The 26992-nt window shown below is 48.6% G+C and overlaps 1 protein-coding gene across 2 annotated transcripts in view; it reads right to left on the bottom strand.

Moving 5' to 3' along the window:
- Nucleotides 1-1238: 1238 nt before the first annotated feature.
- The window catches only part of PGBD5 (piggyBac transposable element derived 5), a 99439-nt gene continuing 73685 nt past the window's right edge, over nucleotides 1239-26992 (bottom strand). For both annotated transcript variants that reach the window (XM_015125997.3, XM_077998905.1), the window contains exons 4-7: nucleotides 17505-17685; nucleotides 13401-13598; nucleotides 4888-4993; nucleotides 1239-3213 (exon numbers count right to left, since the gene is read on the bottom strand). In XM_015125997.3, the coding sequence (XP_014981483.3) occupies nucleotides 3018-3213; nucleotides 4888-4993; nucleotides 13401-13598; nucleotides 17505-17685 (681 nt within the window). In that variant the 3' untranslated portion in view covers nucleotides 1239-3017. The remainder of the gene's footprint in view (nucleotides 3214-4887; nucleotides 4994-13400; nucleotides 13599-17504; nucleotides 17686-26992) is intronic.

Genomic DNA, 26992 nt, shown 5'->3' with positions numbered 1-26992 from the left:
TCATAATGAGTGTTTACAGGTATTTGGATCAGCAGAGAGGATTGGATATGGAAAGGAGAAAAATCCCCTAGAAAGGTGTCAGGTAAGTCAGGGATAAAATTCCCCATCCTCGTGATGAATCGGGACAGCCAGTGCCCACAGCAGTTAGGACGCAGCCTCCTGCATCAGGCAAACCCAGGACTGCTTACCTAGGTGAGCCACTGCACCTCTCCACCTGGGCGTAGTGAGAGTCCATGCCTAACCCACAGGGATCCCTGTGAGGAGTAAGGCTCTGGGGCAGAGGGGCCACCCCAAGCCGCCTGGAAGTGTGCCTGCTTGTTAGCCACCACTGTCACACCCTTCATTCGAACACAGCACCCTTGAGGGTGCAGGAGACAGATCTGGGAGGCACCACACCCAAGGTCACCTTTCTCCCTGATCAGTGTGTCGTTGACTTGTTCTCGCCCCAGTCCCAGGCCAGTGGGGAGAAGGTTTTTTGCCATGAATACAGACTGGAGGAGAATGTGGAGTGGGCTTGTGGAGTGGCAGGTCCCCATGGTCCTCCCGGGCCTGCCTGGCTTCCTCTCAGCCTGATGCTTGGCGACCCCCCTCACTGTTGGGGGCTGAGCCTGGGTCCCTGGGGAGGATGGTGACACATGGGCCACACAGGCAGGATTCAGAACCTTCCAGGCTCTGTCCTGGGGGCCTGCGATCTTCTTGCCTCTTGCACGCTGCAGAGTTAACTCAATTTTGGTGACCAGGCCTGGACTGATCTAGTCAGTAAACTGGATGCATTTGCTCAGAATGACCCGGCCACCAAGACTTTCCATATGACTTGCCTGACTTCTGAAAGACGACCCTAGTATAATGTCCCATGGACCACAGGAAGACATTGTTCAAACTCAAGGCTTTTTTTTTTTTTTTTTTTTTTTTTTTTTGAGAGGGAGTCTCACTCTGTCACCCAGGTTGGAGTGCAGTGGCACGATCTTGGCTCACTGCAACCTTCACCTCCCGGGTTCAAGCTATTCTCCTGCTCAGCCTCCCAAGTAGCTGGGACTACAGGTGCTCACCACCACGCCCAGCTAATTTTTGTATTTTTAGTAGAGATGAGGTTTCACCATATTGGCCAGGCTGGTCTCGATCTCCTGAGCTTGTGATCTGCCCACCTTGGTCTCCCAAAGTGCTGGGATTACAGGTGTGAGCCACCGCACCCTGCCTGTTCCCTGACCTTTTAAACAAATTCACGTATTAACAGAGAATCAACATCTAAATAGACTTTTATTTTTATTTTACTTGTTTGGACAGAAAAGAAAATTCATCGGCTTTCATTAGAGTCTCCTTAAGTGTTGGAAACACATTAAACTCAGAAATAGTGGACCTTGTAGAAAAGCATCACAAATTAAAAATATATTTCTCCATGTGGTAAAAGTGCTTTCAATCCAATTAAAGGGCACGGCAAGGGTGTTTGGAAACACAATCTAAAATTTGGCCTGCAATCCGTGGCATCGAATTCCAACCACAGGGTGGGGGAGTCACCGTGATCTAGAGCACAGGAACCACGTGGGGCCCGGAGCATGCGGACAGCAACACTCGCAGTAACTGAGTGAGGACGAGGAACAGAGTCCCAAAGCCTGAGTAGAATAGATTCTGCATTTGTAAAAAATGAGGTGGTTACATAAACTGGGTTGAAAGGGGACCAGGTAATCCCAGAAATTCCTTGTTTCTGGTCTGTGGGGACGGTCAGATCCGCCCACCACTCTGGCGCCGAGGCTTCCCCGGAGACGCATAAACCTGGGTTGGGAAAGAGCCCAGATCTGCCTGGGGACACACGAGCCTCGCTGCCAGCGTTGGGCATGCAGCCTCTCCAGTCCTGCGGTCAGCAACCGCCTCCGGCCCTCGTGTCAAATCACACCTGACCAGGGTTGTCACCACAGTCCCGTTTTGGGGATTTTCAAAGGCCAGCCCTGTTGTTCTGAGGGGCCACTCTGAGAAGGCAAACAGGGTCACTCACTACACACGGAGGAAAGACAATGAGCAAATGGCCATCGCAGAGAATTCGGTTGTGTGTTTCAGCAATGCTACATATTTTTCAAGACAAGTAACTTCTGCCAATGATGACATCTGCGACAAAGCTTAGGGCCCGTGGGCTCCCCATGGGCCTCGTGGAGAGCAACCACGTCTGTTCGGAAGCCAGCGGCCCTTCCCGGCCCTGCCACAGGCCAGAACACAGAACTGTGGTCATGCAAGGAGCCGTGACTGAGGCCGGGGTTGGTGAGGGGGGTGGAGAGGAGGGGACATCTGCCTTTTACATTAGATCTGAAGCAACAGTAAGAAAATAACCTGAAGATATATTTAAAAATAAAAAATAGCATCACCCTTCACTCCAATTTTTTGGCGTTTCCCTTTCTCCCCTGCCCACCAGCTAAGCAGAGGGAATGAGCAGGAATGCCTCATTTTTCAGAATGGGCACCCACTCCCCATTTCACTACTGCACACCCAGGATGCGTGACTTCTTCTAAGAGACCTGCTCAAAGGTGCTCACATGAGGCCAGTGCTGGAAAACTCCCCGGCCTCCCCCGACACCCAAGCCACTGTAACCAAGCAGGGCGTCTTTGCTTCCTTCAAGTCATGAACTTGAACCACGTCCCAGACGACTGTAGATCTTTAGGAAGCAGACGCCTCTCTTAGAGCATGCTCCAGCTCATTCCACCACAGGGCCTTCCTTTGCAGTCACAGTCCACGTTGCCTCCCAAGCTCCACGGATATCAGGAGAGAATCTGCCCTTGAGAACTTGGGTGTAGGTGCTCACCACGCTGGTGGCACTGTTTCCCGAGGGAGGACGTGCTCTTCTTGGAATGCAAATAAGGACAGCAACCGTCCTCTGATCAGGTCCGTCCTGTCCCTCCAGAGGCCCCGTGCATCCCTCCCAGGCAGCAAACCACACACCAGGCCATCTCCGGGTCTCTGATGGGCAAGTTGGAACGGCAGGCTCTCCTCCCCCCTCACCCCTCCCCTGACCGAGTCCTGCACCCCCAGCATCAGTGGGTCGGAGAGGCGTCCTCCAAGCCCAGCAGCTCTCTGACGAGTCTCTCCCCGAACTGCGCCCGGCTGTACCTCTTCACGTGGTAGGCGTCTGACATTTTGTACAGGATGTAGGCGTTGTTGATGGCGATGCTGATGGCGAACCAGAACACCTGCTGCCAGGTCTTGTTTGGTTTATGAGAAATGAAATACCTGAAGACAGAGGGGAGAAGAACAGCTGACCTGAGGGTTCACGGCCCCCGGAGATGCATCCCAAACGCCCCCCTCAGCACGGCCCGTGCGACGCTGCAGGCTCGCCCCCGACAGAAGCAGGAGGGCTGTGGGGGCAGGAGTCAGGCTTGGGATGTTAGGTGAGCTCTAGCTGGGGGCTTTGTCACAATAAACTTCACTTAAGACCAAGGAAGTGAAAAACAACAAGGTTGCTGGAGGAGAACCCGAAAGCCAGGTGGCAGGTGTGCTGGGGTGGTGCACAGCCCCGGAGTGGACAGGCACCTGGCAGCCCCTCCAGCTTCCCTGCTTGCTGAATGCTCCTTGCAAGGCTGTGTTCTGTGTGTCCTGTGCAGCTGCCACTCCCTCGAGGCCAAGCTCTTCCTCAGCTCCAGGCCCCTGCAGGGTGTACCCTGTTCCCGAGCGTACCTTTGCCATCCCTGCAGATGGAAGTACAGAGGTCGCCCCTCTGGGAAGCCCACCTGGACCCTGAGGACACTGGCCTCCTTGGGAGCACCAGCCTCAGGCCTCACTCACTGCACTGTCTTCTCCATTTGTGAGTTTGCCTCAGCACCGTGTATAAAGTATGGGAGGATCAGCGTCCTCAATATCTCACGATGACTGAAATGCCCAGCACACAGCAGGCACCACAGACATCTACTCCACAAATGCCAGCTGTTTTAGAACAACCTCATAGAACACAGGAAGGTGCCGGTACCTAGTAGGTGCTCAGTGAACTAAATGCCAATGTCTTTGTAACAACCTCATGGAATTTAGCAAGGTGCTGAGCACATAGTAGGCGTTCAACAAAGGTTTGTTTGATGAATCACTAAGGAGTGGGGCTACCTTTCACACACAGGCTGTTTTCCAGAGAGAACCAGGTCCTTGTTTTTCCCTCTTTATCATGAAAAAGGCCAGGAAGTATAGGTTACCCTCAAAGAGGGTTCAGTCAATATCCGGTTTTGAGTTAGTCCAACCCTGTTCTAAGTGGTCAGGCTCAATCCCCGTGATTTAATACTTTTAATGTTCAACAGCTATCATTTTTTGAGTTCCCATGATGGTGGCTATAATGGCACCAGGTCGGAGGTGGCATCATGGGTGTCTGGACGTCTGCACATTGTGGATCTTGTCTATGCTGTGTGTAAACTATGCATACTATGTGTATACTGAACATGAGACCACATCTGGTGATCTAAACAGGCATCCATATTTGAGAAAATTAAGGCACCCATGCTAGAAGATATGTGACTTGGGGTAGAAGTGCCCGAGCTGACGCCCAGTGTGTTAGGGGTGTGGGGGAGGACAGCAATTCAGGACAGAGGACTGGGGCAAGCGATGCCAATGGCTGGGGTCTGAGCTCACTGCTGAGGGACAGCTCGGTTCAGGTAAGCAAAGGGAAGGGTGCCTCTGGGCACAGGGAATGTGAACCTGGCATTGGGAGAGCGGAGGACGCAGAGTACCTGGGCAGAGGACTTCCACGTAAGCCCAGGTGTGCACAGGTGAGGCCAGAAGCCCAGACTGAGGGCAGGATCTTACCTCCCAGGGTCTTCGTCCTGCAGTTCTTACACTGCAGAAACTAGTGATCATCTGCCAAGACATCTATGCCGAGATGGCACAACTATGAGAGTCCTTCTGTGATGGAGGCACCTGGCCACTTACTTGCTGTATTTGTCATCGTATCTGCAGATGTAGCTCAGGTGAGCGGCAAACGCCTCCACGGCCAAGGGGCATGGGATCTCCCCACTCTTCCTTTTGATGATGACTCCTGAAGGCGAGAGACAAGATAAGCCCCTTCCTCAGCACCTCCTCCTAATGCCAATTTATAAATGTGCCTATCTTCATTCAGCTTAGCTGCCCCGGACTTAAGAATGAGCAGAGGAGGAGGATGGCGAGGAGGAGAAGGGGAGGGAGAGTTGAAGAAGAACAATCAGCACCAACCATCAGGTGCTTCAGAGGGGTTGAGGAAAGCATCAGAGTCAGGTGAATGCCACGGTATGTGCCAGCCCAGACATAGCAGCCCAAGTCATGGGGGTTCGCAGGCCTGCAGGACCCTGGCAGGCCTGAAGGGGCTCTAAGCAGCATGGCAAAGGGTGCTGCACCAGACTGGGCCTTGAAAGAGTGAAAGCGGCGACAGGACTCACTCTTCCCTCCCTCCCCCTTCTGCCAGGCTGGGTGAGGGGTGCTGGGAAGAAGAGGTGGTGGATGAGGTCAGAGAGCACCACGGAGCCCTTTCCACCTGCCTTCATCAAAGCCAAAGGGTGTCGGCAACTCGTCGCCCCACACAGGGTGACTGCAGAGTCACCCCACACAGAGCACTAGACCTCACTCCTCCTAAGTTGTGGTTTTGCATCCTTTGACAAATCTCCCAATAAGTGTGTGAGATGATGGATATGCTAATTACCCTGATCTGATCACCATACATTATCTATATCAAAACATCACTATGTGCCCCATGAAAATGTACAATTATTGTTTGTCAATTTAAAAAAGAAAAGGAGGCTGGGCACAGTGGCTCACGCCTGTAATCCCAGTACTTTGGGAGGCTGAAGCGGGCGGATCACCTGAGGCCAGAAGATTAGCCTGGCCAACATGGCAAAACCCCATCTCTACTAAAAATACAAAAATTAGCTGGGCATGGCGGCGGGTGCCTGTAATTCCAGCTACTCAGGAGGCTGAGGCAGGAGAATTGCTTGAACCTGGGAGGCGGAAGTTGCCGTTTGCTGAGATTGCTGCCACTGTACTCCAGCCTGGGTGACAAGAGCGAAACTCTGTCTCGAAATAAAAAATAAAAAAGCAAAAGGGTGTAATTATTATCATTATTTTTTGAGATATGAGGTCTTGCTCTATCACTTAGGCTGAAGTACAGTGTCATGATCACAGCTCACTGCAGCCTCAAATTCCTGGGCTCAAGGGATACTCCCACCTCAGCCACCCGAAGAGCTGGGACCACAGGTATGTGCTACCAAGCCCAGCTAATTAAAACAATTTTTTAAATAGAGACTCACCATGTTGCCTAGGCTGGTCTCAAACTCCTGGCCTTACGTGATCCTCTGCCTGGGCCTCCCAAAATTCTGGGATTACACGTGCGAGCCTCCATGCTCAGCCAAAAGGAATTAGAGGCTCAGAAGCAGGAGGCAGCTGCCCTTTCCAACCCTCCCATCCCCCAGCTCCATACTTTCATGCCTCCTCGAACTTTGGGGGCCCTACACCCTCAAACACCTTTTCCTCTACTAAGTACAGCTGGGAATGTATCCCAGGGGCACTGGGAAGGTCACGGCAAGACGAACAAATCCCATTGGCAGGGCCTGAGAAGCACACGGAGACCCATGAGCCCTCCCTGCCCCGCTGCCAAGCTACTACAGGCCATTCTGGCTTCCAAGGCCTGCCGTATGCGCCACCCACCGCAGACAACGTGGAAGATGGGAAGGACGCATTCTTCTACACAGCCGCGGCCATTCAAAGGTGGCTGGACTTGACCTACCATTTCCTCGAACCGGCCTTCCCTCACAGCAGCAAGGGACTATGGGCACAGTGCCATTTTTCTGTATTTCTTTTTTAAGGGATTAGCTCACAGGATTGTGAAATTTCAGCAATACTTAAATGGACACGGTCAAAGTAAAATGGGCATGTCCTTTGCAGGTCCACCGGAGCTTCGTCTGGGTCCAGCCTCCTCCCGCCCCCACAACTCTCACTGAGGGACTGTGGCTGAGGAGAACAGGGTCACGCAGATCCGCTTATATACACTGAGCTGGGCTCTTTCCTTCTTTCCTCAGAAACAGCAGCATTTCACACGGAAGAAACACTGGCCAGCTTGTGGGAACCTGAGCTGTCAGGCCTGCCCTAGAGATGCAGGACCGGGGAAGCGGCCCCGGCAATGCATTTCCTAAAGCTCTCCAAGGGCCAGAAAACCACGGCGGCCCCCACACTGGAGCTTTCTCCGGGCAGGAGACAATGGCCTCCTTCGCTTGCTTATGGAGCCCCTCCTCCTGAGAGACGTTCTGCTGTCGGGGGCCCGCAGTGGGGGGTTCTCCAGGGCTCAGCGTGCCAGGCTCGAGGGAGGGCGTGTGAGCCTGCAGTACCCGAGGACTGCCGTCTCTCTCTCCAATGCCCCTCCTGAGGGTTCCTGTCCCGGCCCCTTATTTCAGCTGCATCTGCCTCCAAGACCGAGTGGGAGGAACCCCTTTTCACACACGGGGCCCCAGCACGTGGTCCGTGCAGGTCTCCCATCTCCAGCTACGTTTTGATTTGCCTGACCTCCAGTGACAACCTTCTCTGGGTCTCAGGAGCTCTGGCCCCTTTAGGGTTCCACGTGGATGTGAGCAGGTGACCATCCCTATAAAGAAACGGAAATCCCCTTAATTCCTTTCCCAGGACTTCCGGATGCCCCGCTCTGAGTCATTAGTGTCTCTGGTGAGTCAGTCAGGGCTGCGCTCTGAAGATTCTCGGGGCTTCCCATAGCCCCGTCCGCATAGCCACCGACCTCGCAGCTTTTCACCTCCTGATTTCAGCCCAATAAGAGCTGAGGCTCCTGGACTGCCACTGTCCCAATCTGCCTCACCACGGGACACGGGAGACCATCTTTAACTCTTCATTTCTTTCCCATCCTTTTTCATCATTTTAAATTTAACATGGGAGTTTCACCTTGAAACTGAGCTATTTCCACACCAGATCTGCATCCTCTCCTTGAGCATTTCCCCAGTTTATAAACCAGATCACTCTCCTCTCCCTATGATATTTTGGATTCTCAGATAGTACCCCAGCTGAAAAAGGCAAGGCAGCTGTCCTGTGACACCTTCTGATTGCTAACATTGGCAACATTAGCAAGAGGGAATCTGATAGTGACTGTCTTGACTGAGTGAATCACTGAGAACAGCGTGTACATCATGCACGACTTCGTGGTGGACGCTGTTTTCAATGCTATATGGGTCTGCACACATGTCTGTCTTCTCCGTGTCTGTCTCTGTGATGCTCAAGATCCACATGGCCCTGTCTTCCCATCTAACAGCTGTTCTGTCTTAACACCTTCCTCGGCTGTTAGTGGTTTGACTGACATTCCTGCTACCCTTCTGCAAATTTAAGTGAATGAATCAAGACCTGACTCATTCATATACAGACATTCTGCATTCTCATTAGTCTTAGTGAATCTGAATCCTAAATGGGCAGACTCCAGGAGGAAGATGACAGACCCAAGGTGGATTTTGGAAGAAAAGCAAAAGGTTTGGCTCACAATGGCAATACCCCTTGACATGTGACAGCATTTAACATTTTTTATTTTATTGAGACAGTCTCACTCCGTTGCTCAGACTGAAGTGCAGTGTCATGATCTCGGCTCACTGCAACCTCTACCTCCTGGGCTCGAGTGATCCTCCTGCCTCAGTGCCTCACCAACACTCTCCCCCACTCACCGAGTGTTGGTGAGCTAACTTTTTAGCTAATTTTTTTTTGGGGGGGGATTTTTTTTAGAGATGGGGTTCTGCCATGTTGCCCAGACTGGTCTCAAACTCCTGGACTCAAGTGATCCTCCCAACTTGGCCTCCAAAAATGCTGGGATTACAGGTGTGAGCCATTGTGCCCAGCCTGCATTTAACTTTTTAAAAAGCCTGTGCAGGCCGGGCACGGTGGCTTACGCGTGTAATCCCAGCATTTTGGGAAGCTGAGGCCGGCGGCTCATGAGGTCAGGAGATCGAGACCATCCTGGCTAACATGATGAAACCCCGTCTCTACTAAAAATAAAATAAATTAGCTGCGCATGGTGGCGGGCGCCTGTAGTCCCAGCTACTTGGGAGGTTGAGGCAGGAGAATGGCTCGAACCTGGGGGGTGGAGCTGGCAGTGAGCCAAGATCGCACCACTGCACTCCAGCTTGGGCGACAGAGGGAGACTCCATCTCAAAAAATAAAATAAAATAAAATAAAATAAAGGAATAAAAAGCCTGTGTATATGCTCACACTCTGTGACAAAAAGATTCATGTTTCCTTAGAATCTGGAGTAAAAAATAATAAACCAATTCCTAAAATGTTCATACCTAGTTACATATTTCCTAAAATTGGAAATTCTGCTCAACTTCAAGCAGAGTATATATGGTCATAATAGAACAGAATGTAACATAGAGCTGAGAAGCAGTCTTTAGAATATATGATGTTTCAGTTTATCATCTGAGATATATATATACATATTTGAGACAGAGTCTTGCTCTGTCGGCCAGGCTAGAGCGCAGTGGCGCAATCTTGGATCACTGCAACCTCCGTCTCCTGGGTTCAAGCGATTCTCCTGCCTCAGCCTCCCGAGTAGCTGGGATTATAGGCATGAGTCACTGCACCTGGCCCTGAGTGAGATTTAAAATAAATAGGAAAAGGATGAATTACTCAATAAATGATTTAGGCACAGAGGTGCAGCTGCTGGGTCAATCCACCCTGGCCACTTAACAACAACAACGAAATAGTAGAGGCCCACTTGAGGTCATGCGTCAAAATAAATTTGAAGTGGATTATGGTAAAGAGCACAAAATTATACCATAAAACAGCCAGGTGAACTTATACTTATCTGGCCTTGGGACAGAGGAGAGACCTAAAGCATGAGAGCAGAGAAGAAATCAACAGATCCGCCTATGGAGAAATGAAAACTACTTTTATGTTAAATACTACTACTAATCATAAATAAAAACAGCAGGAAATGAAATACAGAAAACAATGTCCAATAGGCAGAAAACTTCCTTTCAAGTGAATGAGAACATGACAAATATCTCAAAAGGAAAACTGTAAGGAACAGAAAGAAACCACTCGAAATTAGCCAATCAACACATGGAGAAATGTGTAACCTCTCCAGCAATAAGACTGATTGATATTTAAAATCTGGGGGCATCTTCACCCATCAGAATGACAAATACAGAATAAAAAAGTAGTGCTGGTAAAGCTGGAGGCGCACCCTGTGCCCACTGCGATGGTACAGAAGTATAGCCTGTACTTCACCAGCAACCTTGAACACATCACCAGAAACCTTGACATCGGTTCCACCCTTTGACCCAGCACTTCCGCTTTTGGATTTACCCTGAGGAAGTGATCAAAGATGTGCCCAAATGTTTATGTATGAAGACATCACTGTATCATTATTAATACTGTGAAAAAGTGGATCACTGATAGGGACACTGGCTGAAGAAATTATGGCACACCCGAAGGGAAGGAATACTAGGTACAGAAGATGATCTCTCTTCATGAGAAAAAGAACTCTAAGATGTGAACCCCAAAACAGATTTCCTGGGGAGGAGCAGCTACGAACTTTACCTTCCCCCGGGCAATTTCCCGCTCATTTCAGCTACACCCAGGTCTGTGCCCACCTGAAGCACCCACCGAAGTGCTCACTGAGCAAGTGTGAACTTCCCCGGAGTGCTTTCCAGAGGTACCAGGGGAGGGCACAAGGGCCCCCAGAGGTGGGGAGGGAGGCTACAGTGATGCTGTGGTCATACTCTTTGGGATTTTTAAGGGACACTAGGATTCTGAACTTTATGATGTAAAATAGAATACTTTGGATCCAGAAACTGTAAGTACATTAAACATACTAAATTTCAACAGATTTAAAAATCAATTCCCCCATCAATATCCTCCTTACATGTTCCTTTGGTGTCTGCTTTAAGAGCTCCAACCCTTAAAAATAGGCTTTTAACATTTGTCATCTTAAATCCTGGATAGGATTTTGAACGTCTCCAGCTGCATTCTTTTCTCTTCATTATCTCCTTTCACTGAGCCCACATGCATGTGATGTCCTGCCTTGAGACACCTTTTCAGAGGCCATCACTTAAAATACTTTGGTGGGGCTGGACACGGTGGCTCATGCCTGTAAACCCAGCACTTTGAGAGGCTGAGGCTAGAGGATCGCTTGAGGCCAGGAGTTTGAAACCAGCCTGGGCAACATAGTGAGACCCTGTCTCTACAAAAAATATAAAAAGAATTAACGGGCACAGTGGTATGCACCTGTAGTCCAAGATACTCGGGAGGCTGAGGTGGGAGGTTTGTTTGTGCTCAGGAATTTGAGGCAGAAATGAGCTATGATAGCACCACTGCACTCCAGCCTGGGTGACAGAGCAACACCCTGTCCCCAAAATAAATAAACAAAATAATTTGGTGGGAAGCAGTTCCTGCCCCTGACTCTCACACTTGTTCCCTGGAAATTCCCTTGCCCAGAACCAAGACCCTAATCACGGGAGTCTGGAAGTTCAACCCAAACTCTAGCCTTCAGCTTGCAAGGCCAATTCCAAGCCTTTCTTTTCCTTCTTCATCTCTGTTCTTCTTCCTCTACTTCCTCTTCCTCTTTCTTCTTCTTTCTTCCTCCTCATTTTTTTTTCTGGGTAGATGGGGGTCTTTCTATGTTGCCCAAGGGGTTCTATGTTGAACCCCTTGGCTCAAGTAATGTCCTGCCACAGCCCCTTGAGTAGCTGGGACTCCAGGTGGGTGCCACCATGCCTGGATCAAACCTTTCTTCAACTGATCCTATACACAGCACTCAAGAGCACAGCTCCCTGAAGCCCTCTACACCCAAATTGAGTACTGATGCCCATCTGCTGGGGTCCAACGATTGCAATCTCCACTGAGGCATGATGCAACTTAAGCTGGCAGGAGGTGAAGGATGGGAATAAACTAGCAACATACATTAAACACAGATGCACAAACTGCACCGCAGAAACATACACACCACACACACACATCACACACACACACACCATACCCATAACATAGACATGCACGTGTATACACACACCAAACATACAGACTACACATACCATACCATGCAAACATATACACACCACACATACAGACCACACACACACCATACCCATAACATAGACATGCACATGTATACACACACCACACATACAGACTACACACACACCATGCAAACATATACACACCACACCATACAGACCACACACACACCATGCCCATTAACATAAACACGTGTATACACATACCAACATACAGACCACACACACCATGCAAACTTACACAGCACACATCACACAAACAATACACACACTACACCCACCATACCACACATACCATACCACATACACACTCCACACCACAGTATACTATACCAATATATACACACACACCACACCCTCCATACTACCAATACATATCACATACACACTCCACACCATACACACATAAACACACACACGTCACAGAAACATACATATCACATACTCCACACTGCATACAACACACCAATATGTACACACACCACACCCACCATACCACACATACCATATCGCATACACACTCCACACCAAAGTACACACCAATATATACACACACACCACACCCACATCACAAATGTGTATCACATACACACTCCACACCACATACAACATGCCAGGCAAGCTTACACTCCACACACACGTACATGTGAGAGCACAAATCTGCACACAAACACCGGGCTCCTTGGCAGTGTCCCTTTACTAGTGAAGGGGAAAGGGGCCTTTCTTTTCTACCTCATTTGCTGTCACTTGTCTTGAGGACAGCCTCCGGGAAAGGCAGGGGAGGCTGCCCCCAAGCGCTGCGCAGCCGGGAACATTTCTGCCAGGGCCCCTTCGTCCTTTCAGTGTTCTTTTCAGTGGTTTAGTGATGATTTCACTGTACGTTACTTTAAGCATAGGCTCCTCGCTAAGTAAGTCCCTTTGTTATGAATGGATTTTAAATCCCGAGTAAAATCAATGAAGAAATCAGGGAACAGCAGACGGACCAGACGGCGCACATCCTTAACTTCTAAGGAGGACCTTGAAAGATAAGAATGGATTTTTTTCCTCCCATCAGAACAGATTTGTCACAGAATCCCCGACGATAAAGTGAAATGCCATTCAAATGCAGCCCATTATCACACCCCATGTACAACCTGCGGGCTTCCCGGGGCTGCTTGAGCCACCTGCAAACCCCGTCAGCCTGGCACCGCTCAACAGCTTACAACGAACGGGGAGCTCTTCCCTCGCTGCTTACCCGCTGCTTCCACGCAGCCGCCACACTTAGGAGCGTGGCCCCAGACGCTGGTGAATAACCGAGGGTAGTCTGGTCCCAGAGCAGCACAGCCCACAGCGGACGCCACATCCACCGCAGCGCTGGGCTCGGCCAAGCTCAACCAAACCCAGTGCACCCTGCGGTGCCAATGGCGGGCCGGCACTCACCCTGCTGCACCGGGGAGTAGGCGTTGGTCAGGAAGCGGAAATGTCCTTTGTTGTACCAGCAGATCAAGGACATGTTCCCCTTCATCTTGATTTGGTACTGGCCCCGGGCCGGGGGCGTGGCTGGGTTGGTCAGCATGGACAGTGGGAGGCCGGTGCAGTCACTCTTCCGCACGCTGAGCAAGCCGCAGCAGTAAATCCCTGGGGGGAGAGGGATGACGGATCATACACTCACCGTGGTCGGAGATGCCAGTGGCTCCTCCACCCCGTGCACCCTCAAGGAAAGGATGGGACTGCCTGGTTCTGAGGCTGATGCTTGGGAGTCAGACCCTCTAGAGATCCCTCTAGAAGAGACTGCTAGAGTTTTGAGGTCTCGGATCCCTCTGTTGTCTCTCCCTGTGGCAATCTCCCCAGGTCCCTCCCTAAGAACATACAGTATGCTAAGACTGCGTGTAGGATCACAGCACAAGCAATACTGGCAGCAGCAGCAGGAGCTGTCACCTGGACCCTCGCTCAGTGTCCAGCACAGCACTACGCACGTGCACTCATCATCCCATCTACTTCAAGAAACTTCTGCACTCCATAGGTTATGGCACACACATTAGAGAAGAACTGAGGCTCGACAAGGGCGAGGACCCCAGACTCACAGCTGGGAAGGTAAAGACAGGCATGAAGCCCAGGACTGTCCAGCATCCTGGCCATGGTTACATCATCCTAATGGCATCACCAAGACATGGCTGGCCGCAAGCCCAGTGCTGAGCCAGTCCACACCGCACCCCAGGAAGCTGTCAGATGGAGCCCTCATCTCCTTGGGGAGGTATATTCAATGTGAAGGAAAGAACCATCAAAGAATGTGAACTAAACCAAGTGACCTTCCATGAGTGGGTGGAGAGCTTCCTGAGAGAGCAGGAGCTTGCGCTTGGTCTCTAAGGCCTGGAAGATTGGCATGCGGTGGCTGGTGGGCAGTAGACACCGGTATGAACAAACGTCCACCGTGGACTTGCTCACTTCCATCCTGGACTCGAGGCCTTTCAGGTCCTTCCACATCATGGGCCCGCCCCACCCTGCTGGGCCAGAAGGCCACAGGGGCCACAGGCACTCAGCTGCTCCCCAGCAGCCTAGAGGGGATGCAGAGACCCTGGGAGCTGTCTCAGCCTTTACTCTCTGCTCAGCTCCTGGAGGACTGACAGTGCCATCAGTCATCTGAACACATCACATATCCCACGCATCTGCTTTCCTCATCCCCGCATCCCACACTGCACCAGAAGAAGGACAGTTGAATGAATCTTTCCCTCTTCTGAACTCCTTTCCTGGTAGCAGGTGGGAAGGAAGATGCAACCGGAGGTGCTTTCGAGTCTCACTGCTGAAAAGAGGAGGGGTCTGCTGCTCGCAGCTCCATTCCTAGCAACCGCACATGACCACTCAAGCTACTCTCATCTTGAGATGTAAAAAGGAGAATCTGTTCTTAAAAACAGGGAGGAGGATGACATGAACAAGGGTAAGGGTGTCCGAAATCACCCATCTGGGGCTCAGTCTACACCACCAGCCAAAGAGAAGCTGCATGTTCGTAAGAGGGAAAGAAGAATATCCCAGCAGCACCCGTTTCCATGACTCCATCCCTTTATAAACACAGAAATTATTCTAGGAATGTCCTTTCTGGCTTTTATTTTACAACGGTCCGTGTGACTCTAGGAGGGACAACCAGACTCTCAGCTCCGATTCTTCTCCTCAACCTTGGCTGCCTGTGAGAGTCTCCCAGGGTGGGGGGACACTGGCCCCGACCAATGCGATTTGTGTCCTGAGGAGGTAGGGTGCAGCCACTAGTGACCTTCCCTGCGGATACGCTGGAGGACACTGCCCTCAGTCACGGCGGAGGAGGTACATGATGATGCCCTGGTGAAGAGCTCAGTCAGTTTAGACCCTTCTAAAAATAGGCAAGGAGATCTTTTTTATCTCTTACCTAATCTTCTCTTGAAAAAAATCCAAATTCCATATCTAAATATTTTCCTTCAGCTAGAAGATTCTTTCCCATCCTCCTCCTAATTCTCTGAGCCAAGACGCATCCCCTTCTCAGAACCACAGGAGCAGCACACCCAGCTCTTTGGGAATCATATTGATGGCCCGGGATAGTCCTCCGGCATCCCCACTCCACCTTGTCTGCACGGCATCCACCCCACTCGACACAGACACACACACACAGGTACACACACAGACACACACGCAGACACAGAGATGCACACACATACAGACACACACACACACAGATACAGACACACACAGACACATACATACAGGTACATATACACACACCCAGACACAAACACAGACACACACAGACACAAACACAGACTCACACACAGACATAGACACACACACACACACACACACAGATACAGACACAGGTACACAGACACACACAGACACAAACACAGATGCACACACAGACACAGACATATACATACACACACAGATACAGACACACAGACACATACACACAGGTACACACACACCGAGACACAAACACAGACACACACAGACACAAACACAGACACAGACACAGATACAGACACACAGACAGACACAGGTACACACACACACAGATACAAATACACGGATGCACACACACATACAGACACACACAGACACAAACACAGATGCACACACGGACACAGACACACACACAGGTACACACACAGACACAGACACACACACAGACACAAATGCACACAGACGCACACAGCCACAGCCACACATAGACACAAACACACAGATGCACACATGAACACACACACACACAGACACGCAGATGCACACAGACACAAAGACACACATAGACATACACACACACACCAACAGACACACACATACAGACACACACAGATGCATACACAGACATACACAAAGACAGACACAGACACACACACACAGACATACATACACACACACACACATATATCCCCTCTACTTTCAGTCCAGGTTGATGGTGTGAGGCAGGGAACAGGCCCTGGAACACACATAAACATCACACTCACAGTACCTGCACTCAGCCTTGCACAAGTCGGCAGGAGAGATGGCAGTCCCAGTTCTCACTCTGAGCTCCAACAGAGAACCCACCATTCTTCCAAAGCAGCTGGGTACTGTGCTTCAGGTACCCAATTTTCTCTCGCTTTACTTTCAGAGCCCCACTTCACATCGTCTGATCTCTCTACCCTTGATTCTTCCAACAAATAACTATTGAGCCCTGGGCTTTGCAGATGAGTAAGATGCAGCTGAGGCCAGCAAAAAGTGAAGTCCAGGGCTGCGGCCTCACTGCAGCTGCCAGGGATCCAGGATGTCAGCTGTCTACATCTCGTTACTTAAGAGGGTCTAGTTTTAAGGCCAGATGTCTGACTACTGCTGAGCAAAAGGTTTGTAATTCTAGTCTAGTGGCTGCTGCAGGGGAGCTGGCACTTTTTGTGTTTCTCCTGAGTCGACCAGATCTAAATCCCCAAAGGCAGGACAAAGTGAAGGCCAAGGCAGCTTGCCACGGGGCTCCCTGAACTGGTCCAGATCTTCTTTTTCTATAGCCCCTATTTCCTCCAGAGCCATGGAAGGGTTGCCTAGTCTTTGCCACACATGCACCAAGCACCTGAGCACCCAGAGTACCTAAGACTTTTCTGAGGCTCACTGTACTGTTCCCTGTCTTCACACAATTCTTGTCTGTCTCCTGGGAAGGGGCCACATTATAGAGGATGGGTGAGTTCCAGAGACTTCCTAGAGCCTTACTAGGAGCTGTGCCCAGGGGACACAGGCTTTTGATGGCTGCGGATTTCCAACAGGGGACATACAAAGAAATGCCCCAAAGACCGGGCAGAGCTTGGCGCAAGGTCTAGACACGTCCTCTAGACCTTGAGCCTGTGGCTCACACACCTTGCAATCTCTAGTGCCCAGCAGGGTCCAGCACACAGGGTGGCTGAGATGCATCTGTTCCCTCAAGGAAAGGCCTCATCACCTGGCATCCTGTGGTCTGTGCTTGCCACCACGCATCTGTACCCCCACCTGAACCTCTTCCACCACTTTCCTGGGGGAGGCAGGGCCACGTCCCCACTAGCTCCCCACTTGACTTACCTTGCTTCTCAAACTCCTCAAACAGGGTCAGGCTGGTGATGCTGGGCCCGGTGAAGATGATGTAGTTCTTGCCTGCCGCGTTCCGGCACAGGCTCCTGGCCACCATGCTGTGGAGCTGGGGCTTATTCTTCAGCGCGTCCAGGCCATCTGGGCCCCCACCTTCCTTCAGGTGGACGTAAATCTTTAATAGAAACAGACAGAGGTTAGCGTGCTCACAGCAGTGTCAGGCTGGGAGCCTGAGTATTCAGCAAGCATGGGTCTCCCGGGTCTCAGTCATCAGACTGGGAGCCCGTGGAAAAGCCCCCATCATCTTTTCAGCTCACAGGGGCTCTAGGTCACCCCCAAGCACACCCCGTGGCCTTGGCAACTGGTGACTCAGCGCCAGATGCTTCAGTTTGGAAAGGTCAAGGTGGAGGAGGAAAAGAACAAGCAGCCGCGGGTAATGGGACTGTGCAAACACATTCCCCAGCTTTCAAACACAGGAATGACTTAAATTCACTATAAATAAAGTTAAAGGCAATCTCACCTGTTAGGAATACACGTATCTGTGTACTTCCCATTTGAATACAGCTTTTTAATTGACAAGGTATGTTCATAATGACTGTTTAATTTGTTCTTTACAGTGACCCCCATCAGGCAGGCAGAAGAGGCTGATTCCCCTCACGGTGCAGAGGAGACAGGACTGAGGGCTAAACATTTGCCCAAGAGTCCAGGGCCAACAAAGGGGATGTGTGCGAGCAATTTTTAATCGTTGTTTCATGCTGCTTCCATGAACATCATCAAAGTGGTAGAGGCAGGAAAGTTAATGGATTGAAGAAGAGCATGTTCAAAAAATCCTCCAGTACAGGTGCAAGAAATGTGACTTAGAGAGAATATCTTAAACAAACAAACAAACAAACACAACACAACAGAAAATGTGGTGTTGGATGACAGTAAGTCACTGCAAACCAGAACTGCTTGAGAAGTTCGATGGATCTGAGCCCGCCACAGATTATTTATACATTAACACACACAGCTACATGTTGCCTGTGGTTTCTATACAGATATCTACACTCAAATTTTTAAATGCTGTGTATTGTTGTTTTAATTGCTGCATCACAAATGACCACAAACTCAGTGGCTTCAACAGCGTCCATTTATGAGCTCATAGTTCTGTAGGCTGGAGGTCTGAGCAGCGCATGGCTGGCTTTTCTGCTCAGGGCAGCACAAGGCTGCAATCAAAATGTTGACTGGTGGGTTCTCATCTGGTGCTTGGGATCTGCATTCAGGTTGTTTCCTTATGGCTGCAGGACTGAGGTCCTGTGTCCCTGCTGGCCATCAGCCAAGGACTGCTCTCAGCTCCCGGGGGCAACAGGTAGTCCTTGCCACATGACCTTTTCCATTGTCAAAGCCAGCAATGATTGGCCAGGCATGGTGGCTCACACCTGTAATCCCAGCACTTCGGGAGGCTGAGGCACGTGATCACCTGAGGTCAGGAGTTCGAAACCAGCCTGACCAACATGTTGAAACCCTGTCTCTATTAAAAATGCAAAAAAGTAGCCAGGTGTGGTGGCAGGCGCCTGTAATCCCAGTTACGTGGAAGGCTGAGGCAGGAGAATCACTTGAACCCAGGAGGCGGAGGTTGCAGTGAGCCAAGATCGTGCCATTGCACTCCAGCCTAGGCGACAAGAGTGAAACTCCGTCTCAAAAAAAAAAAAAAAAAAAAAAAGCAAGCCAGCAATGGGGACTCTTCCTGAAGCTGCATCCCTCTTGTGCTTTCTGTTAGGAAGAGCCTGGTTCCTGTTCAGGGCTTACTTGGTTAGGTTGGGCCCATGCAGGATAATTTCTTGTTAACAGATTTAGGACCATAACACATTTGCAAAATCCAAATTCCTTCTCATCAACACCCACATTAGTGTTTGAGCGAATAATGGGGAAGTGTGTGCACACCAAGGGCAGGAGGCCTGTGAGTATCTTAGAGTTCTAACACACTGGGGCACACTGCTTCCATACCAGGCACTTCTATGCATCTGAAGAACTACAACGTGATAGCTGAGAAATGGACTGCTTCCCCACCTTATTGAAACCAGCAGAGCGGAGATGACGTCAGTTTTACTCCCTGGAAAACAGACTGATTCAATGTACTTTCATGAAGACCAACAGTGAACAACATCTTCCCCATCCAAACACTCAGCGTCAGTGAGGATGTGGGGGAAATGAGCACTGTGGGGACTTGGTATAAATATGTGTAAATTTTCTGGAGGGAAATTTTGCCCATGAATCAAAGACCTTGAAGTATGGCTGTTATGGAAAACAGTATGGAAGTTCCTCAAAAAATCAAAAATAGAAAAACCATAGGATCCAGTAATCTTACTTCTGGGTACACACCCAAAGGAACTGAAATCAGGATGCTCTAAGAGATACCTGCACTCCCACGTTCACTGCTGTGTTATTCACAATTGCCAAGATATGGAAACACAAGTGTCCATCAGTGGATAAGTGGGTAAAGGAAGCGTGGCATATACACAAGGTGAAATACTATTCAGCCTTTAAAAAGGAGGAAATCTTGCCATTTGCAACGACATGGACCTGGAGGACATTAAGCTAAGTGAAATCAGCCAAGCACAGGAAGAGAAATACTGTATGATCCCACTTACATGTGAACTTCAAGTTGAACTAATAGGAGAGAGTGGAATGGTGATTACCAGGGGCTGGGGGATGGAAGTGGGAGTGGGGAGGTATTGGTCAAAGAATTCAAAATCTGTTAGATAGAAGGAATAAGTTCAAGAGATCTATGGTATCACATAGTGACTACAGTTAATAACAACATATTCTTGGAAATTGCCAAGACGGTTGATTTTAAGTGTTCTCACCACAAAAAATGGTAACTATCTGATGTGATGTATATGTTAATTGGCTCGATTTGGCCATTTCAGTGCCTACATATTTCAAAGTATATTGTACATAATAAAGATACACCATTTTTATTTGTTAATTTAAAAATAAATCTTGTAAAAACCTTAAAAATATTCATGCTATTTTACTCATGAGTTTCACTTTCAGGAATTCAATCCAAGGTAACAATCAGAAATGTGTTAAAAGGATTTATATATAAAATACCGTGTCCATTTCAGGGTTTTTTATAATGGTAAAAACAAGTTAACAATGACCTAATTATCTTACATGAAAAGGAACTGATTAAAATTATATATGTAGGTATAATGGAATGTGGTACACTTTAAAAAATTGTCATGTAGAAAAAATATTTAATAACATAGAAAATGTTCACAGTATCATTGCAAGTAAAGTAGCCAGATTACAAAACAGTGCAAGTGTGTTTTTATACAGATGTGTGTGTTTATACAGATATGTTGACTATACACTCAAACAGCTATTTCTGTATAAAAAGTATTTATCAGAATGACAGGTATGCTGGACTTTTAACATTTTTGATGTTAAATATGTAATACAAACCTAATCAGAAAAAGACCCACTAAAAATAATTATAAAATAACTTCCTTATCAGGATTACTCAAGCATAGGAGTATTTGGAATTTGCAGTGTCTGTAGGGTCTGAGTGAATGGTTATTCATCATTTCCACACCTGGAGATGATGATGACTCTGAGAATCAGGTCAGCCTCTTGCTGTCTTGGAATTAACATATTTTCCCAAATGCCAGTGATGTGCAGCTGAGATTTTACAACTCCTGGGTAGAATACGGAAGGCAGCACTGTTGCAGGACTGTCTTGAAATTACTCAGCCTCGTGTCTACACATGCATCTCTGAAAACTGCCATTTTTCCAGACTCCAGCCAGTCTCTTCTGAAGAAGTAGACACTCAACTGGGATGTCACAGGAGAAGGGGACAGGCACTGAGCCAAAGGCACTGAGGCAAAGGAGACAGGCGCTGAGCCAAAGGTCAAAGATTTCTTATTAGGAAATCTGGAAGAAGGATACAGCCAAAAAGTGGCACCAATGAGAGTCCAAAGAGAGTCCCAAATGTGTGGCACTCATTGCTATAAAATAATGAGTTTCTAAAAGTGAACATAAAGTAGGGCCTTCATTTAAATAAATACAAAAGATGGTAACCTTGAAAGTCTCAGTTGAGGGCATGATTTAGAAAAAAACTGTTGGCAAGGTAGTCAAAATCTGGCCAGGAAAAGGCTCAGTCCAAGAGGTCCTGCTGGGTCTGACAGTCAGGCAGGTCCGGTACCCGACTGGTCCTGGTTTGCTTTGACACAATAACGTCAGTGGTCAAAGGCAGTAACTTGTTTCCCTTAGTTGGATGAGCAACCTCCAACGAAGTCTTATCCCATCCATGCCCTGTTGCTACAAATGCTTAAGCTATACAAGCTATGCTAATGATTGCGTCCAGGTTTAAGGGACTATCCTAAGGAATCCTGCCAGTAATCTGAGACACAGCAGAATCACTGGGAACCCACACATGTATTCAGACGCTGGGTTGGGTACTTTCTACAAGAGCTCCCCAGACACAACACGGAAGGAAATACCATTCACTTAGATGTGTGACTACTTCCTGGTCTGCTTTTCAAAAAGTCAGATATCTCCCTAGACATTTCTAGAGACGGCATTACCATACTAATATGGTTCCACCAAATGTGTAGACATAGATGACTTCCTATCACTGGGCAAAATGCAGCCAGCCACAGACACTTCTGAGCTACAAGACTGTTTGACAAGTATCTCTAGGGCAGGAAAATGTACCATTTGGTGGTTGCCAAGCTTTTCACTTTTCCTAAAAAGTTTTGTTTTGCTCCTATGATTTATTAATTTTTAAATGCATATATTTAGGAAAGCAGGCATGAAAGTTTATTACTATATGGCATTATACTTTGCCCCAGACTAGTATTCCCAATGTTGCATACTTTATACTGACATTACAACAAAAAGGATCTTAGGAAATATGGATTATAGCAGTTAACACCCTGGGGGACACATACAGCACATGGCATTTATCTTAGCTCTCCTGAAATGCCCCCGCGACCTCCAGAGGCAGGATCCAGTTCATCTTTTCCCTCAACTTCTCAAAAGAACAGTAAGGCTAGTGGCAGTAGCTGCTGACTCCCCAGCTGATAGTTCCACTAAGCTGTTGCTGGGATCGGGGGGCACCCTCCTGCCTCTCCAACACAAAGAACTGGAGAAAGCCTAGTTCAGCTATACTAGTCTTGACCAATGAATGACCCTACTTCTCTTTCAGCACAGAAGCGAATCAGTTTCCTCAGTGAAGAGCAGATCTGGGGGAAGGGTATCATATTGTAGGGACTGGTGATCCCTTCCTTGAGTCTTTTATCGCTAGTGTGCAAGGAGCCATGAAGGTGTAAGTAATTCATCTGTGGGGAAACAGCATAGCAGTGCATGATCTGCACTCACTGAAGATGCAGAATGAGATCGAGGGTGTGTGCGGCTGTCACCTGGGACATCTGTACGGGACAGCCACTTGAGAGAGCTGTGAATTGTAAGTGACAGTCACTTGTCATGAGAGGAACTGAGGCAGGGAGGGTGAGTTCTGGGATACATGGGCACAGGCTGTCATTCACTGGCTTGTGGGTTTTGGGGCAAGTTACTTAATTGCTCTGAGCCTTGCTTTTCTTATCTGTAAGGACAACACCGCCATATGCACCCTGCAAGGCCGTTGTCTTTAAGTGAAAACTGTGCATATAGAAGTGATTTTTTAATATAGCAAAGCTCTATAACTGTGCTCCCAGTGTGGCTGCCTTCAGCCACATATGGCTGTTTTCATTTACATTTAAATTAACTAAAATGAAAAATTCAGTCCTGTGGCCACACTGGTCACAATGCAAATAGTCAACAGTCACACGAGGCTAGGAACTGCCATCATAGAGAGCACAGATATGAAACATTTCCATCACTGCAGAGAGTCCTGCTGGACAATGCTGCTTGTGCCATCTTTGTGTATTAGCTGGGGCTTCCAGCAAAGTCTCTAAGTCATCACCATACTGATGACTTTCATCTCTCATTGCCCAGTTTCTCTCTCATGCCTCTCACCGTGACCATGCCCAGGAAGAGCTCATGTGCTGAGTCTGTTCATGGTCCTTCTCCACTCTGGCTGCACCTTCAGCACCGCTGACCCCTGTGGGAGCCTTGCCTTCATCTCATCCCAAAGCTCAAAGCCTGAGGTGGTTCTTTCAAAATGACAGGTTGGAGGAGGAACATGTATCAGCATGTGGGCTCTCTGTACACACGCATGTCCGTGCAGCTGAAGATTCTAAGTTCTTTAAGGCGAGGGCTGAATCTGATCCACTCAGTACCTGGTGCACTTACCTGGGCACTAAATAAATACTTCATTGTCATCTTTGAAGTCCTATACAGTAAACAGGTATGGGTGGATTAACTTCATTCAAAAGATGGAGAAAGAAGGTAGTTCTCAGCTACTTGCTCAAGGACACAAAGAGGTCCACAGTGATGTCTTCTACCTCAGCCAATCCCATCCTCAACTTACTGCATCCAACCTGGATAGGATCTCATGCCAGCATCCTCCTCACTGCACAATTAAACAAATGGACACAGGTCCTGCCCTGCCCAGCTTCTGAATCCACAAGCAAAATTCACTCTAACCAATTAATTCCACGGTGGCCCCCACTTTTAGAGCCAATTCAATTAGTTATCGGTCAAGAGCAAAATATTTCACTTAGTATGTACAAAGATTGAGTCAAATAAGCAAAAAAACACTTTAGCTCACCTTCCTTAAATTCTTTCAACATAAATAGTATGTCTCAAAACAAGGGAAATCAGTGACATGGATGCTAGACCACTATCCTATCAACAATCAAGCTGGATAAAAGATACTTTGCTTTTTGTCTAAATCAGGAAAAGTTCTCCCTTGGGGGAGTCAACATAGCCTGTTGGTTAAGAAAGTGGGATCTCCCAGCTACTCGGGAGGCTGAGGCAGGAGAATGGCGTAGACCCGGGAGGCGGAGCTTGCAGTGAGCTGAGATCCGGCCACTGCACTCCAGCCTGGGCGACAGAGCGAGACTCCGTCTCCAAAAAAAAAAAAAAAAAAAAAAAAAAAAAAAAGAAAGTGGGATCTAAGGTCAGAATGGCTGGGTTTAATCCCAGGTCTACTGCTTTACAGATGTAATTTTAGGCAAAGTAGCAAATTTCTCTGTGCCTCAGTTTCCTTACCGAGAAACAGTGGCAGTGACATTACTTGCCTCATGAGGCCCTTGTGGAGGAAAAATGAATAGTGCATGTGAAGTGTTTAAGCACAGAGCCTGGCCCACAACACACACTCTGTAGATGTTCGTTATTCTTTCCTGAACGCCAGAAGCAGCTGCCAGAATCCACAGATGAGACTGAGGAAGGAAAGGGGCTTCCAGGTCAGCTAGCGTAGCAACACGGGGCGCACGGATCTCATTCAGAGTGTCCCTCACAGATGTCATGAGGGCTCTGCCTGGACAGATTCCATGATGTGTGCAGGGGGTAGGAAGCAGGGGTCCTTTTGCTTGGGGGTTCCATCTTGAATTCTGGCTTCTAAAGCCCATCTACTTCCGGAGTATGTCAATGCCCAGCGTGAACCTGAATCCCTGCCTCCACTGAGCAGGGCTGTCATCCAGAATTGCCTCCTTGACATGACAGCCACCCAGTCCTCTGAAGACAGTCTGTCCTGTCATCTTCAGATGACACCTCCTTATGTCCCTCCAAGCCCCACTCAGGACACCACTCAGGACACCTCCCAGGCATCTGCTCTTCAGCCCCTCCTCGGTGTTTGTCCATCTGTCAACATCCCAATAGGAACATTGGTCTCATGCTGCAGAGGCAGGTGCCTGGCCCAACACGTGCAAACAGGATAAATCTGCTCTTTTAGATTATACCGTTAAAAGAAAATAGTGGACCATTTTTTTTCCCTGCTCCAAAGAATCTTGGGGCTGCATTAATCACTAAAGGTCGACAGAACATTAACCTGTTGGCCAATTTTTCCTGCTGGATCCTCGATCTTTTTGACATTGTGAAGCCTGAACAGCAGTCTCTGCAGAAAACTGCTGGAGGGTTTTCTTTCCACCCACAGACAGGGCACAGCCTTCCAGGATGAGCAGCCACAACATCTTGGATCGAGGAACTCCAATTGCCCAATTAGGTGGCTTTTCCCTACACTGGAAGATTCATCATCGTATAAACCTCTCCTTTTTCATCTCCTTGGCTCACAGGGGAGCCTGCAGATGAGGGGAGAGGAAGGGAACCTTGGCTAGCTCCCATGCTTGCACCCCCTCTGCAAACAGGGTAGGGCTGGAGGGTGTTTTGACGTCTAGGTCAGTCCTTAGGAGGCCTGTGACACAGAATAAATACAGACAGTCTCTAATTTACACTGGTTTGACTTAAGATTTTTTGACTTCATGATCATGTGAAAGCAATAGGCATTCAGTAGAAATTCCTTCAAATGTTGACCTTTTCCTCGGCTAGTGATATGCTGTGCAATGCTGCGTGGCGATGCTGGGTGGTGGCAGTAGCTGCAGCTCCCCGTCAGCCAGGTGATCGTGAGGGTAAACAACCATGAAATATTCAACACTTTATTATAAAAGAGGCTTTTGTGTTAATTTTGCCCAGCTGCAGGATAATGTAAGTGTTCTGGGCATGTTTAAGGTAGACGAGGCTAAACTATGCTGTTTGGTAGGTTAGTTATATTAAATGCATTTTTTTTTTTTTTCTAGAAGTGGAGTCTCATTATGTTGTCCAGGCTGGTCTCAAACTCCTAGCCTCAAGCAGTCTCCTCCCTCAGCCTCCCACATTGCTGGTACTACAGGAACTTGCCACTGCACCCAGCTTTAAATGCATTTTTGACTTAAGACATTTTCTTTTTTTTTTGAGATAGGGTTTTGTTGTGACACCCAGGCTGGAGTGCAGTGGTGCAATCATGGCTTATTGCAGCCTTGATCTCCCAGGCTCAAGGGATCCTTCCTCCTCAGCCACCCAAGTAGCTGGGTCTACAGGTGTGTGCCACCACACTCAGCTAATTTTTATATTTTTTGTGGAGACAAAGTTTTGCCATGTTGCCCAGGCTGGTCTTGAACTCCTGGACTCAAGTGATCTGCCTACCTTGGCCTCCCAAAGTGCTGAGACTACAAGTGTGAGTCACTGTGCTTAACCTGACAAGACATTTTCAACTTACTAGGGGTTTATCACAGGGACGTAACCCCATTATAAGTCGAGGAGCTTCCGTATGCTGTCTTAAGTGCACCATGGTATCTAGCAGTGGGTAACCAGCAGTGGGAAAGCCAGCCTGGGTAAACAGCAGTGGGAAAGGCAAAAAAGAAGGCATTGGCTGTGGCCTCATATATACCCAGCATTCTGCACCCAAGGAGCAAGCATATCTCAAGATTTCCTGAGCCCTACCTTATAAATAATTCCCTGCCTGCTTATTCTTGTCTTAAGTGCTGCTATTAAAACGTTGGGTGTCTTGGTGCTCGACCTGTGGCAAAAGCTCATAGCTGCTCTCTCCTTTGCACACCACACACCCTGCCGCATACGCCTCT

This window comes from Macaca mulatta, chromosome 1 (genome assembly GCF_049350105.2).
Source record: "Macaca mulatta isolate MMU2019108-1 chromosome 1, T2T-MMU8v2.0, whole genome shotgun sequence".
NCBI classification, from domain to species: Eukaryota; Metazoa; Chordata; class Mammalia; order Primates; family Cercopithecidae; genus Macaca; species Macaca mulatta.
Note: the sequence above shows the minus strand (reverse complement) of the source record. Positions and strands in the feature narration are given on the sequence as shown.